Source organism: Anomaloglossus baeobatrachus, chromosome 5 (genome assembly GCF_048569485.1).
Source record: "Anomaloglossus baeobatrachus isolate aAnoBae1 chromosome 5, aAnoBae1.hap1, whole genome shotgun sequence".
Lineage (NCBI taxonomy): Eukaryota > Metazoa > Chordata > Amphibia > Anura > Aromobatidae > Anomaloglossus > Anomaloglossus baeobatrachus.
This window is the reverse complement of record NC_134357.1, coordinates 587,197,582-587,213,570: the sequence shown is the minus strand read 5'-3', so window position 1 is coordinate 587,213,570 and position 15,989 is coordinate 587,197,582. Positions and strand designations below refer to the sequence as shown.

The 15,989-nt window shown below is 42.5% G+C and overlaps 1 protein-coding gene across 1 annotated transcript in view; it reads right to left on the bottom strand.

Moving 5' to 3' along the window:
- The window catches only part of LOC142313158 (uncharacterized), a 92,856-nt gene extending 77,764 nt beyond the window's left edge, over window positions 1-15,092 (bottom strand). Inside the window, exons 1-3 of the mRNA XM_075352146.1 lie at window positions 14,997-15,092; window positions 14,722-14,812; window positions 5,400-6,325 (exon numbers count right to left, since the gene is read on the bottom strand). Coding sequence (XP_075208261.1) covers window positions 5,400-6,293 — 894 coding nt within the window. The 5' untranslated portion in view covers window positions 6,294-6,325; window positions 14,722-14,812; window positions 14,997-15,092. The remainder of the gene's footprint in view (window positions 1-5,399; window positions 6,326-14,721; window positions 14,813-14,996) is intronic.
- Between the last annotated feature and the right edge of the window lie 897 nt (window positions 15,093-15,989).

The following is a 15,989-nucleotide window of genomic DNA, read 5'->3' as shown; positions in this document are numbered from 1 at the left end:
ATGGTGACCTCTGACCAAACCTACTGCTGGTCCCTGGAGTCCCTCACCACTCTAGACAGGTTTTGCACCTATGCGCAGGGCCGGATACCTGACCCTAGGTATCCATTGTGTTGGACTCTAAATAGGGAACGTGTGGAATGAGCTTTTCGTCAACCCCACTAAACACTATAGAAGACACAAGGATAATATCACTAGCACAAGTCCAGGGAAAATGGGAGCTTTTAAGCACAAGGGGAATACTGATAATCAGTAGCTGGACAGGAGCGCTTCCATGGATCCTAAAGGGGGAAGAGATGAAAACCCAGTTGTAAAGCTACCTAGTACAATGAATACTAACAGCAGGAACAATAGAATGTCAGGGAGCATTTTTCACAGCCAAATGCGGTGACCTTCTTTTATCCATAAACCTCATGACTGTATGTCAACCATTACACATCCGTGACATCTACGGTCACCGGTTTTTGCTATACTCCAACTAAGATGCTTAGTGTGCCTCAATTACATAGTCATTAAAGGGCTTTTAAGGAGCACTTAGACACTTAGGGATTGGGTCAGTGGAGTGTGATCAGTTGCCATGCGTCTTGGAATGGATAAAATTCAAGTTCCTTAAGTTGAATTTTTGCCGCAAACTGCTTTTGTGGCCTACTGGTTAACCTATCATTTGCTGTAAGCATTATTAGAGACTGTTCGTATTACACTGCAACCAACACTGCAGATGCCTTTGATCTTTGCAACTTGCATGTGTGTAGTTCTTCAGCTTTCACAGTTTGTTCATCATCTGGTCTCCTATCTTCATCTGCATTCCTGGTTCTGTGACTTTTGATGTGTCCTGCCTCACTAGTGTGTTTGCCACCCGTAGTCAGTTTACTCACTATTCAATGATCCTTTCAGCCTTCTATGCCAATGCCCTTGGTCAGTGTATTCACCCTGACCTGTGGCCTTGTGAATCCACCTCACCAGATGATCTCTAACATCTAGGAGGTCACAAAAGAACCCAGATGATCATATACAGTGTGTCCACCCATATCCTGGTGTCGATTTGTACTGAATTGATGATGCCCTACAACTTTGTAATTCACTTTTTTTCTCTATCTCGCTCCGTTTTCGAAATAAAAATAACTCCGTTGTTTTCCACCAGGTGGCGCTATAGGTGGCTTCATTGCGTAGCGCATGGCTACTTTACTATACCTAGACACCACTTCTATGCCTATAGCTGCCGCCGTTCTCAAGTTAATGGCGGTGGACAGGATATGGGTGGACACACTGTATAGAACTGAATTCCTCAATTAAAGGGTGTGTGTCTGCACAGAATTGCTGTACAAACCACGTATCACTTTTGTCATGGCCAAATATTTCAGTGCACCTTCCCACCGATTCATCCCTACTCTGGCTCTATAAATAAAGTCAAAGCTGTCAATCAAAGAAGAGGGTGATGAAGATGAAGGGAAAACAAGTAGGTGGTAAAATGCACTTACATGTTTGGCCACGCCAAGGGTGCACCGAATGCCTGTTATTGATTTGAACAATTATTCTGTGCCGACAAGAGTCCTTTTACGATCAATGTACACAATTCCAAAATTAGCAATATACTGGGCCAAAATTGCATTTATGAGAGAGGTTTGGAAACCATGGCTAACCTAAAACAACGTAAAGGCTTGTCTCACGTTTGTGACAAATATCTAGATAATCCTCAAGATGCAATGATGATGTTGCACCAGTTTGGCTAATCAAAAGAACTGGGAATGCTGGGAGGTAAGAAGATTTGCAGGCCTCTAATCCATCAGCCACAGATTACATACCTGGCCAATGGACTGGAGTTCTGTGAGTCAATTGTCTCATCTCTAGTCCCAAAACATCCAACACTTCAGACCATCATAAAAACATCACATCAAGAATCAAACGAAGTAGTGTAAAAATGTGGGGCTGCTTCGACAGGACATGGTTGAGTTTTGACAATTGATGGAATGATGAATTCAGATCTTTTTCACAATGTCACACAAATAAGTCCATGGCTAGATCAAAAGTTACAAAATTAAAAGGGATCCAGTCACCAAGATTTTCGTATATAACCTAAATCCAGTGCTATACTGGCACGATCAGGCTGATTCTATACATACCTGTGGTGGTTAGCTCGGATGTATAGGTTTTGAAACCCAAGAAAGTAAAGTTTATAAAATCGGCAGCTTCTTGAGTGACAGCAGCTGAGGATCAGATAATATCTGGGGGGGGAAAGTCCAAGGAAGCCAAATTAAAAGAGGAAAATGCCCAAAAATTCTTCCAAAGTGATGAATCAAAAATGTTTTGCACATTATTGCAAACAATTCGTTGCTTTCATTTAGGGAAGAAATAATTTTTTCACGAGAGAGATCATTTTTAATTTTTTTTTTTTTTAAATGTATCAATAAATAGAATGATCAGCTGTATTATCTATAACGCACATACTGGCATCCCTGCATGGCCTTGCCCCTCTCCCTCGGCAGGGACATCGGTTGTTTCACCTGTCTGTTCCTTCTCCAATAGCAACTCTGTTCCTTTCCCATGCTGCTGTCTCTCGGAGACTGCATTCTCATCACAGGTTTTTTGCTTCTGCTCTAGGATATCACGCGTGGCCACACCCACTTTCTTAAAGGGCCAGCATACCCTTAACCTGGAAGTGCCTCTCAGGTCAGCTGAGAGGCTACAGGTATATAAGGTGCTTCCCTCCTCTAGGAAGTGCCTGGGCAATGAGTCTAATACGTTGCTAGTTCTCAGGTCCCCTAGCACTGTGCTGCTGCTGTTACATTGTGCTAGTTTCCGCTGCTGATAAATGTTTGTGTTTCAGTATACTGCTGCTGAAATCCTAACATGCTGCTGCTGCTCAAGCTGCCATGTCGGCCTCCAGCCATGATACCCACTGCTACCACATCCATACCAGTCAAAACCTCAATGCCTGCTGCTGCTGTTATCTATCTCCAGAGACTGTCGCTCCTGTACCCCTGACCAGTCTTCCCGAGTGCCACCCAGTCTCACACCTGCAGCATAACACCCTCATCGTCAGAGGCTCTGGTGAAATCCAGGTGTGGTTCAGCAGTCAAGCCCCTCTGGGATTTCTGTGTGTCACATGTATAGGGACAGGCTCATCTGGGACCATGCACTTTAAATGTAGTTTTTTCTGTGAGTACATTAAAGGTTAATTCCTTCTCTGGTGCAGTAGCAGACTTTCTCAGCTGGCAGCAGTCCGGGATTTAAGCCCTCTGCTTCCTGGACTTGATGCTGGTTATTCTATTCAGTTAGGAGCTAACCTGGGAGCAGAGAGGACGTGGTTGTTGCTGCCTGCTGCGGTTTGTTGCCAGTTTTGTTTTTGATCTACATTTTTTCCGCTGTTATCCCTTACCTGTTCATCCTTGGTTTTAACCTGGTGCAGGTTTTAGGTGTTCATGAGGTTTTATTTTACTTCTTGTAGTTCTTCTTATTGTACTTACTTCTTATTGTAGTTCTTTGTTGTAGGGGTTTAGGGGATGTCTGTCCTTGTCAGTCCCCTGGGTGGTGGGAACTTTGTCATCAGGGACAGGACAGGAGTTTAGGGCCAAGTTGGGGGCCTGGACTTTCCTACCTTCAAGGGTACCTCCAGGTCAGAGGGTGAGCTCAGTGATCCCAGCATTGGGGTCTGCATAGGTTCCTCTGTGTTCCCTGGCCATCCATTACACACCCTTGTTAAATTGTGGCCAAGTGGGTTCACTAAATCCCTGCTTGCCCGGCGAGCATAACATTATCTTTATCTTACAGTAGAAGTAGTTGTATGATCAAACTAGTAAAAATAGAATAAAACTACTGAAGGTCAATATCTTATGCCCAGCACTTTACATTTAGAAGTTCTTGACCAACATTTGAGCTCCAAATCATGAAGGTGCTTATGCCAGACTGGAATTTGGGCATAAATGCACATCACTTAATCTTAATAAATTTGGCTGTCTGTGTTCTACGTTGCTATTATTTCAATGACATGCGACTTTAGTTAACTTACAACTGTTGTATTTTTATTTTACTAATCGTTTTAAATATGAGATCATTTTTATTACCAAATTAATTATAACATTCTCTAGACTTTCATGAATTTACAAAAAAAAAACAACAAAACAAACAAGCACCCCCAATCTCTACTGCAATCTCAGGAAAAGACTTCCCTTGTGCTGCAAAAGTTCTCTTGAATGCACTACCTCAAACAATCCAGTAAATTCCCAGTTCCACTGTTTTAAGATACATCTTTTTAGACTGGCCTATAACCTAATCATTAAGCTCCAAAGTAGGGCCCTCACTGCTCTTGTTACTCAATGAATATGTTACTCTGTAATATTCAATATTACTTGTACATGTCCACTCTGATTTGTTACATGTTGCGGAATATGTTGGCACCATAGAAATAAAATTATATTATTAGGACACGGTCACGGTGGTCTCTCTGCATATAGAGACCTGTGACAGTTTCAGGGCTTGAGTCTCATTCTGTTGGGAGATTCTTCACAGTAAGTAGTTTTTTCCTTTGGTAGGGTGAATGTCAGTTTTGTTGCCAGCAGGTTTCCGGCAGTCCATGTCAGGTGCAGCTGCTTTGTTATCACGCCCCTCACCTTTAAGTAGTGGCTTTAATCAGCAACCGTTGCTGTTGAGAGAATTAATTCTACTCTGGCCACCTTGGTGAAAGGAGCTGCTGGGGTTCTGAACTGAGCCCATCCATCTTCTGTATTGGAGTCTGGCTGCAGCTGTGGAGTTTGTATTGTATTTTTTTCCCCCTGTGTGTCTACCTTTCCCTTGTGCTGTATTTGTGCAGCGGTGGGACTAGTGATCCTCACTTGCCAGCTCACTAGCTAGGGTTACTGCAGGGTTTTCCTAGGGTTTCAGGTATCCTGCTCAGGGACAGGTGTGGAACCTGTATTGGGCTGGCTAGAAGGGTAGGGTACAGCTGCAGGTGAGTGTAGGTGTCCTATCTTCCATCTCTCTAGCGCCATGGCCCACCGTTGTTATAGTGTTCTCGAGGTTTCCCCTTTTGGTTGTGGCGTTTTTGTAGTGCGCCAGACAATTGTAAGTCTGAGTACAACTGTCACGCTGTGTACACGGACTTATCCTACTCCGTGAATGACAGACACCTCCACTGTACTGTGTATAACTAAAAAAAGTGTGGAAAAAAAAAAGGTACCTCTCTGTCTGTGTCCTTTGATATTTAAAAGCTGTGATTTGTATAGAAACCGTCAAACATTATGGACATGCAATTTTTTTTCCTTTGTGACATTTACTATGGACATTTAGAGCTGGGTTTTGGTTCAAACATTTTCCACATACAGAAAGTGCATTCTGCTACGTGTGAAGTTTTTTTTTTTTTACATTATTTAGAACTGATTCCTCAGTTAAATATTTCACACAATTTATCGAGAAAATGGCTTCTCCCCTGTGTGAATTCTTAGATGTCTAACAAGACTTGAATTCAGACTAAAGCATTTCCCACATTCTGAACATGAAAATGCCTTTACTCCAGTGTGAATTATCTGATGTCTATAAAGAGCAGATTTCTGATTAAAACATCTTTCACATTCTGAACATGAATACGGCTTTGCGCCTGTGTGAATTCTTTGATGTCTAAAAAGATCTGATTTCTCAATAAAACATTTCCCACATTCTTCACAAGAAAATGGCTTCTCCCCTGTGTGACTTTTCTTATGTTTCATAAGACTCGAATTCCGATTAAAACATTTTCCACATTCCAAACATACAAACGGCTTCACTCCGCTGTGTATAGTTTGATGCATAATAAGAGCCGATTTATCACTAAAAAGTGACTCACATTCTGAACATGAAAATGGCTTCAGCCCTGTGTGAACCCACTGATGTCGAACAAGATTTGCTTTTTTATTAAAAGGTTTCCCACATTGGTGACATGAATACGGCTTCTCCCCTGTGTGAATACTCTGATGTCTAAAAAGATCTGATTTTTCGCTATAACATTTCCCACAATCTTTACAAGAAAATGGCTTCTCTCCTGTGTGAATCTTCTGATGTCTAAAAAAATTTGATTTCCATTCAAAACATTTCCCACATTCCGAACATGAAAATGGTTTCCCTCCTGAGTGACCTCTTTGTTTCATGACTCCTTTCCTGTACAGTTTATTGTTCATAACATTCTGTGATGAATTGGAAGATAAGACCTGTTTAGAAGGATCAGATGATAGATCTTTTCCGTGAAGGGCTAGATTTTGAATTATGACCTGTTCTTCACATATATCTCGTGTGATACCACAATCCACTGCTTTATAATCTAAAGACATCCAATGTTCCTCTGAGCTCCAGGTACATTCATCTGCCAAAAAAAAATTTTTTTATTACTTTTGAATAGGATCACCTAAAATTTCAAGGCGTGCTGCAAAATTAATTTTTTAACGAAGACCGTGATGCAAAGCAGATTATAATCGAACAGTCTAACAGTAGACCCTCAAAACCAGCAAGGCTGAATTTTAGGCAAATTTGAGCCCTGAGTAAAATTGAAAGTAGGGCCTCCCCATTCTAAAATGCTTGGCCAACCACACTGTCACAATCAACTCATTATATTAAAAGAAAACACAATTATATTGACGAGAGCATTATAACCACCTGTATCGAGACACTAGTTGCCTGCATTGCTCAGGTGGGATTTTGGCCCATTCTTACACACAAACACTCATCCTGCAGGTTCCGAGCTTTTTCTATGAACTCTGAGCTTTAGTTCCTTCCATATATTTTTTTTATTGAATTCAGCTCCGGTGATCAACTCAGCCAGTCTAGCAGATTTATTTTCTTTCTCTGAAAACAATTGAGAGTTTCCTTGGCTGTGTGTTTGGGATCATTGTCTTGCTGAAATCTGCACCCTCATTTCATCTTCATCATCCTGGTAGATGGCAGCAGATTTTTATTAAGAATATCTCTGTACATTTGTCCATTCATCCTTCCTTCAATTAATAGAAGTTTGCCAGTGTCGTATGCTGAAAAACAGCCCCACACCATGATGTTCCCACCTCCATACTTCTCTTTTGGGGTGATTTGCTTTTTAGCTTCTAATTATGGTGTGAGAGTCCAATTTTGGTCTCATCTGACCAGACTATATTCTTCCAGTATTACAGGCTTGTCTTAAAAATTTTGAACAAACATAAAACGCATTTGAATATGTTTTTTGTTCAATAATGGAGTCCTGTGATGTGAGCGTGCATATTGGCCATGGAGGGGGAGTTGTTATGGTCAGGAGACCGCAAACGATCTTACAAAAATCCCATAAAAAATAGTAGAAGATAATGCACAAGAGTAGTTGGAAACTTAGCTGGCTGCAATCCACTGACAACACAAACACAACAAGAAGAATTGCGGTGGAGCGTTCCTAACAAACCTAGACGCCTCGTCACCACCACAGAACTAAATAACCTCAAAGATGAAATGAGGAATCCTGACTTGCTTCAAAGCAGCTTCAAAGGAAAGTCAAAAGCCCCCAACATATAACAACGGTGATGTAAGAAAAAAACAACACACAGATGGTAAATATAGAGTTAAGCAAAGTGAGGCCCTGCTAGCTAGACACAAAAGTATAGGATAGATTGCTGGTTGCAGCCTGTAAAAACCCTGAAAAACACCAACACCTGATAATCAAATTCCCTTAAAAGATCACAAGATCTATCCTCCCACTATATCAGGAACTCTTGTGCAAATACATTTAAATAGAAAATGCAAATATAATAAAAAAGATCTTTACTAAAAAAAACACATGAGATAAAAAATACAAACTCCAGATCAGACAGGGAGCAAAACTCACTTTCTTGCTGGGAATAAATCGTCCTTCAAAAATAGTGCAGGAGGAGCTCGTATTTACATGCAAGAAACAATAGGGGATTATTCTCAAACACAGATTTAGAAAAAGACTTAGATTAAGCAGAAACGCCCTTCAGTGCAAATTCAGCCTTTAACCAAGCCCAGACTAAGAGAAAAAACCCTCAGAAGGAAAAACCACTGAGATTGCACAGTTTCCATAAACTGCAAACAAAAGGACAGAAATATGTATGACAACTAATTAAATCTCAGGATGAGAAAACAAAAATACTTATCAGGCATAGCTGCAGACTCAGGATGACATGGAAACAAAACCGATGCAAAGGAATGAAAAGCCACTGTAGAAATCATTCATGGAGAATCCAAAAAAAAAAGGAGCAGAAAAAAAAAGCAAAAACAGAACCTACAGGGAAAGGCAAAAAGCCTAAAGGCTTGAGGACAAAACTTCAGGACATCTTCACATGGAGCAGAAACAATTATCAACAGCAAAGTTTAGGCAGAGACTGCCCCTACTATATCTCCCTAGGCTGGACTCCATAGGCTTACTGAAACAGCAATCATCTTCCACACCTGTCTGAATGACAGATGCAGAATCAGACTCACTACCAGCACTAGCCACCAGAAGGTGTCCAAAAACACTCCCGGGAACAGCACCATCTCTGATGATATTCATAACAGGGAGTGCATTATTTATTGTTTTCTGTGAAACAATTGTACCTGTTGATTCCAGGCCTTTCTGTAACTCTCCACAGTTGGTTTTTGGCCCTTGGACAACTCTTCTGATAATTATTTTTACTCCTCTGTTTGAAATCTTGTGGGAAGCACCTGGTCATGGTCTCATTAATGGTGAAATGATGTTCTTTCCACTTTCGGATTATGACCCCAACAGTGCTCAATGGAATAATTAGTAGCTTCTGTTACCAATATCATCAGCATGCTTTCCAACAATAAAGTTGGGAAGGTTTTGAGTCAACTCACTGGTTTTACCCATCATGAGATGTTTATTGTGATGCCTTGGTAATAAGACTTATTTTCACTGGCCATCAGTTGAAGCAGTTTTCCAAAAGGTTTCAGGATTGCTTTCTAATTACTGATAGAGTTCAGCTGGTGTCAGGACTTTCCATGGCTTTTTGCATCTCTCTTTCTTCATATGTTCAATACTTTTTTCCTGTGCCATTTATCATTATTACACATCACTAAATTTAGACATCTATGGTTTGATTTCTTTGCCCGTGTGGATTGGATGGGATTTTACCGACAACTGGTGAGACATTGACGTCAACAGCACCTATAGAAATATATTTACGTGGAAAATTGGTGTCGTGTTCAATACTTATTTCACCCAGTCCGCATATATATTATATATATTTTTTATTATTATATATAGGTTTTATAAGTTTGAACACCCTCTTACAATTGAGGATGAGGTTGTGTTCCGAATTAACCAATCACATTTACACTCATGTTATATAGTAGTCAGTACACAGTTGCCTTCATTTACAGGGAGTCTGGTTAGAGGGAATCAGTCAGCAGGTGTTTGCTATTTAACCTCATAACGACGGCCGTACGACTTAAAGCGGCGGCAAAACAGGGTACTTATTCTGTTCCGCCGCTTTAAAGCGGCGGCCCGAAAAAACCCTGTAGCGCCCCCCAGCGACCGAAAATCTCGGGGGTTTCAGCTACCGGGGGTAGCTGAGACCCCCCAGATTATGAATCGGGGTGTTTTTTTTGGACCCCGATCATGTGATCGGCGGTATACACCGTATACCGACGAACACATGAAAAAAAAAGAAATGGCCGGTAAAACTGATTTCTTTTTCATCTGACATGATCAAACATGTCAGATGAGAAAGAAATCTAACCCCCTAGTGCCCCCAAAGCCCCCGGTACCGGAGAGTCCCCCCACCCCCACCCCTACCCCCACCGGACATCCAAAATGGCGCCGAAGCGCACAGAAAACTGCAGCCGCCGCCGGCTCTGCAGTCATTTCCCTCCGATCTGAAATGATCAAACATTTCAGATCGGAGGGAAATGTCCTCCCCCTGACCCCTCCTCCGGTCCACCGGAGCCCTCTGGTCACCGGAGCCCCCTCCGGTTCTCCAGAGCCACCACCCCCCTCCCCCCTCCGGAGCGTGGAAGATGGCGGCGCACAGCGCGCGGCCGCCTTCATTCTGCTCTTTCTGCCGCATGTGACACGTCACATGCGGCAGAAAGGTGTCCCCAGGTCCCACTAGGTAACCCCCCGTAACCCCCCCCACCCCCAAGCCCCCGGTTATACGTTACCTGTCTGCCGCTCCGGGCCCGCGATCGCCGCCTCCTTCTTCAATGCTGGCGGCGCATGCGCAGACAGCGGCTGTCAGCTGGATCCCTGGAAGCAGGGATCCTGCTGACGTCGCTGATGCACAGGCTCCACTGTGGACCGGGGGAGGGTGAGTGCAGTGATCTGCAGCCACACTCCTCACATGGAGAGGCTGCTGTTCCAGAAAATGGGGGGTACGTTCTGTGAGCGTGCCCCTCATATTCTGGAATGAGGTTACTGCAGGTCACTCTGCCCTAGGTTGGACCGGGGCAGTGTGAGTGCAGTATTCTCAGATTACTGCACCCACACTGCTCATGGAGAGCTTGCTCTTCCAGAAAATGGGGGATACGTTCCCTGAACGTGCCCCCCATATTCTAGAAGATCCAGAGTCGCCGAGGGACCTCCAAAATGGATTACAGCGACCGGAATTTCTTTTTTTTCAATAAATTGGTAAAAGAGGAATGTTTCGGGGAGTGTTTTTTCAAATAAATTTTTTTTTTGTCTTTTTTTTTTCTATTACTGACTGGGTTAGTGATGTCGGGTATCTGTTCAGATGCCGTGACATCACTAACCCCAGGGCTTGATGCCAGGTGACATTACAGCTGGTATCAACCCCATATATTACCCCGTCTGCCACCGCACCAGGGCGCGGGATGAGCTGGGGCGAAGCGCCAGGATTGGCGCATCTAATGGATGCGCCACTTCTGGGGCGGCTGCGGCCTGCTATTTTTAGGCTGGGAAGAGTCCAATAACCATGGCTCTTCCCACCCTGAGAATACCAGACCCCAGCTGTCCGCTTCACCTTGGCTGGTGATCTAATTTGGGGGGGACCCCACGTTTTGGTTTTTTTTTAAAAAACGCCTGGGGAGCCCTCCAAATTGATCACCAGCCAAGGTGAAGCTGTCAGCTGTGGTTTGCAGGCTACAGCTGTCTGCTTTACCCTAGCTGGCTATCAAAAATAGGGGGGACCCCACGTCGTTTATTTTAATTATTAATTTTTTGGGGGGCTAAATACAAGGCTAGGTACCCTTTAGTGCCACATGAAAGGCACTAAAGGGCGCCAGCTTAGAATATGCAGGGGAATGGGACGTTATATTTGTTTGACATCTATCCATTCATCCATTGTAGCATTTTACGCTGTGTGCCCACAATCAGGGTTTGCAGCGTTTTGGGCGCAGAGTGTTTTCCCTGCGTCCATAGCGCTGCGTTGTGCAGTAGAAGCACAGTGGAAGGATTTTTAGAAATCCCATGCCCAATGTGCTTCTTTTCTCCGCAGCATAAACCGACCTGTGGCGCAGCTTCCCGAGCCTCAGCATGTCAATTTATGCTGCGGAGATGAGTGTTCTCTGCAGGTAGCATAGAGCTCCACAGCGGCCTGAACCCAAATCGTGGGCTTGGGCAGCTGCGTTCTCCCGTGGACAACACTCACATCTCTGCAGGAAGGCTGACACTGTGTACTAGATGCCGTGTCGCTGGATCATGGCCACATAGCCTAACAGTGAGACATTTGTTGCTACAGCAACATTTTTGTGAAGTACCTGTGGATTCAAAATGCTTACTATACTCCTGAATAAAATCCAGTTTCCAAAATGGGGTCACTTGTGGGGGGTTTCTGATGTATAGGTACCCAAGGGGCCCTGCTAATGTGACATGGTGCGCGCAATTTATTTCAGCTTTTCCAGAATTCAAATGGTGCTCCCTCCATTCCAAGCCCTCCCATTTATCCAAACAGAGGTTTTTGGCCACATGTGGAGTATCCCTGTGCTCATAAGACATTGGATAACAACCTGTGGGGTCCACGGTTTGTTGTTGTCTCTTGAAAAAGTGAGAAATTTGATGCTAAAGCAACAGTTTTGTGAAAAAAATGAAAATTTTCAATATGGCAACCTAAGCTTATCAAATTCTGTGAAGTACTCGTGGATTCAAACTGCTCACTATACACCTTGATAAAAGCCTTGAGGTGTCTTGTTTCCAGAATGGAGTCACTTTTGGGGGACCGCCACTGTTTAGGCACCTCAGGGGCTCTCCAAATGCAACCTGGCGTCCGCTATTGATTCCAGCCAATTTTGCAGTCAAATGGCACTCCTTCCCTTCCGAGCCCTGCCATGCGCCCAAACAGTTGATTTCCACCACATATAAGGTATCACCAAACTCAGGAGAAATTGCACAATAAATGTTATGCTGAATTTTTTCCTTTTACTCTTGTAAAAAAAAAAGCTACCTGGTTGAAATAACAATTTTGTGGTAAAATTTTATTTTTTTTTTTCATGGCTCAACGTTATAAAATTCTGTGAAGCACCTGAGGGTTCAGGGTACTCACCAAACATCTAGATAAATTCCTTGAGGGGCCTAGTTTCCAAAATGGGGCCACTTGTGCGGGGTTTCTGCTGTTTAGGTACCTTAGGGGACCTCCAAATGCGACATGGTGCCCGCAATCTTTTTCAGCCAAATTTCCTTTCTAAAATTCAAATATTGCTCCTTTCGTTCCAAGCCCTCCCATTTGTCCAAACAAAGGTTTCAGACCACATGTGAGGTATCACCGCGCTCATAAAAAAGTGGTTAACAAACCTTGAGGTCAAATTTTTGGAATTACCTCTTGAAAAAGTGAGAAAATTGATGCTAAAGCAACATTTTTGAGAAAATTATTAAAATTTTCAATATGACAACGTAACGTTAACAAAATCTGTGAAGTACCTGTGGATCTAAAATGCTCACTATACCCCTAGATAGAAGCCTTGAGGGGTCTAGTTTCCAAAATGGTGTCACTTGTGAGGGATTTCTTCTGTTTAGGTACCTTAGCGGACCTGTAAATGCAACATGGTGCCCGCAATCTATTTCAGCCAAATTTGCTTTCCAAAATTCAAATATTGCTCCTTCTGTTCCGAGCCCTCCCATTTGTCCAAACAGAGGTTTCTGACCACATGTGGGGTATCAGCGCGCTCATAAGAAAGTGGGTAACAAGTTTTGAGGTCCATTTTGTTGTGTTATTTCTTCTAAAAGTGAATAAATTTGGGTTAGAGCAACATTTTTAGGTAAAATTTAATTTTTGCTTTTTTTCATTCCACATTGCTTTTGTTCATGTGAAGCACCTGAAGGGTTAATAAACTTCTTGAATGTGGTTTTGAGTACTTTGGGGGGTGCAGTTTTTAGAATGGTGTCACTTTTGGGTATTTTCTGTCATCTAGGCCTATTGAAGTCACTTCAAATGTGATGTGGTCCCTAAAAAACTGGTTTTGTAAATTTTGATGTAAAAATGAGAAATTGCTGATAAACTTTGAACCCCTCTAACTTCCTAACAAAAAAAAATTTTGTTTCCAAAATTGTGCTGATGTAAAGTAGACATGTGGGAAATGTTATTTATTAACTATTTTGTGTCACAGAAATCTCTGGTTTAACGGTATAAAAATTCAAAAGTTGAAAATTGCTAAATTTTCAAAATTTTTGCCAATATTCAATTTTTTTCATAAATAAACACAAAAAATATTGTCCTAAATTTGGTACTAACATGAAGTCCAATATGTGACGAAAAAACAATCTCAGAATCACCGGGATCCGTTGAAGCGTTCCAGAGTTATAACCTCATGAAGTGACACTGGTCAGAATTGCAAAATTTGGTCTGGTCATTAAGGTGAAAATTAGCTCCGTCACTAAAGGGTTAATATGAAAGCAGGATAACATAGGGCAAGAGAGTCTGACTACAGTGATATGTCACTTATTAAATGGTGCTATAGTCTCAATATAATCAGTGATTTATCATCAAAAGATTATCACTGTCTGACTAGGTCACATGTACAGGTCAGTCCAGCTGATCTGCATAGCCATTAGATGTACTATGTGGCACTGTGAATACATCATTAAGAAGTGGCTTAAATTTTGAACCTAGGACTAGACGCCCTTCAAAAATTGATGAAAAGTCAAGAAGGTTGCCAATAGTCCTACAGCAACATTAAAGGCGCTGCAGAAATTTATGGAAAGTCCTGGTTGTGTACTGCATATGACAACAATCTAACATATTTTTCATATGCTGGCCAGTGGAATAGGTTGGCAAGACGGAAAACATTTCTTACAAAGAAAACCACCCAAGCCCATCTATGTTTTGCCAAAAACCCACATCAAGTCTGTGAAAAGAATGTGTGTTATGACTGAGGAGACGAAGGTTAAACATTTTATCCATAATTCCAAAAGATATATTTGCTGCAAGGCCAACACTGTAAAACACCAAAAGAATAGCATACCCACATTAAGGCATGGTGGAGGCAACATTAGGCTATGTAGCTGTTCTTTTGGCAACTGGAGCCAGACCTTTATGAAAAGTTCCAAATATTAGTTAATTTTATAACAAAACCTTTAGGTCGCTGCTAAAGAGCTGAAAATTGATAAGAATTTCAGCATGACACCAACCCCAAGTATACCTCCAAATCAACAAAAGATGGGATTGGCCAGAAGACAACCAATTTTGGAATGGCCCAGCCAGTGCCCAGACCTGAATCCAATTGAAAATCTGTGGTTTCATCTAAAGAGGGCGCTGTACACAAGAGATGCCCTCAAATTGTACATTCCCATGAGAAGAATATGTGATGTCTCTGCATTTCGTGGTTACTACTCACCTATGCGGCTATCTGTAGGAATCTCTTCTTTACTCCGCTCATCACCCCTCACATATGTTCCTTTACTATTAATAAGGATCAGATCTTCACCCTGAAAAGTCACAGACAGATGGAGAAGTCCCATCTATGATCAGCTCTAATCCTGCCATCTCCACCGCTCTCATTACACAAGTATAACACATATAATACTGGAGGATAAAACAAGACTGAGCACAAGACCTTCACAGCCGTCTACACATCATAGGGAGATTTCATGGCTCCTTCTCTCCATCTACCTGATGATCCTGAGGAACATCGGGGTCTTCTTGTTTACAGTCCTGTGGGAGAAGAGGACGGGGACATCTCTCTGGTGTTGTCCTCTTACTGGATAGAACTGGAGGGGACACATACAGGGACTGAATTCATTCCTTACATACAGATAATTATAGGCCGTGTGTATTTAGTCCTGTCTATTACCTGGTGATGTGAGGGGCTGGGGATCCTCCATCATGACGTCCTTGTACAGATCTTTGTGTCCTTCTAAATACTCCCACTCCTCCATGGAGAAATAGACGGTGACGTCCTGACACCTTATAGGAACCTGACACATACAATGATACCGTCACCCCCGATCCCTTCATAGCGTTACTGTATAATGTCCCAGCATTCCCAGCAGTGTCACCTCTCCAGTCAGCAGCTCAATCATCTTGTAGGTGAGTTCTAGAATCGTCTGGTCATTGATGTCCTCATGTATCGGGGGGTGAGGTGGAGGCCCCGTGATTGGGCTCAGGGGTCTTCCCCATCCCTCAGACACAGGGGCCTGACAGCGCTCACTAGAGGTCTTCTTCACTACTGTGTAATCCTGGTTATGGAGAGACACAGTAATAAATCTCACTCCAGACATTTCCAGAGTCCTCACCTCTCCAGTTCTGTCCATCTGTTATTCCCATAGATAAGAATGATGTAATGTGACGTCATCAGAATCTCTCACCTCTCCAGTAAGCCGGAAGAGGATCTCTAGGGTGAGGTGGAATATCCTCTCCGCCATCTTGTCCCTGTCCATCTCCATCCTTCACGGGTCACAAAAATTATACAAACATAAATGGAAAAAAGATGAGCTGTTGTAAAAACATTCAAAATATCATGTAAAACAATACTACTGGAATAAAGTAATAATATGTTAGATGACTTCGTACGAGTATATCTAGAAGACAGACGGAGAAGACATTTGTACTTTCAGTTGGAATCTCGAGAATTAGAAATACATTCAGATTATGTTTCCGATATTT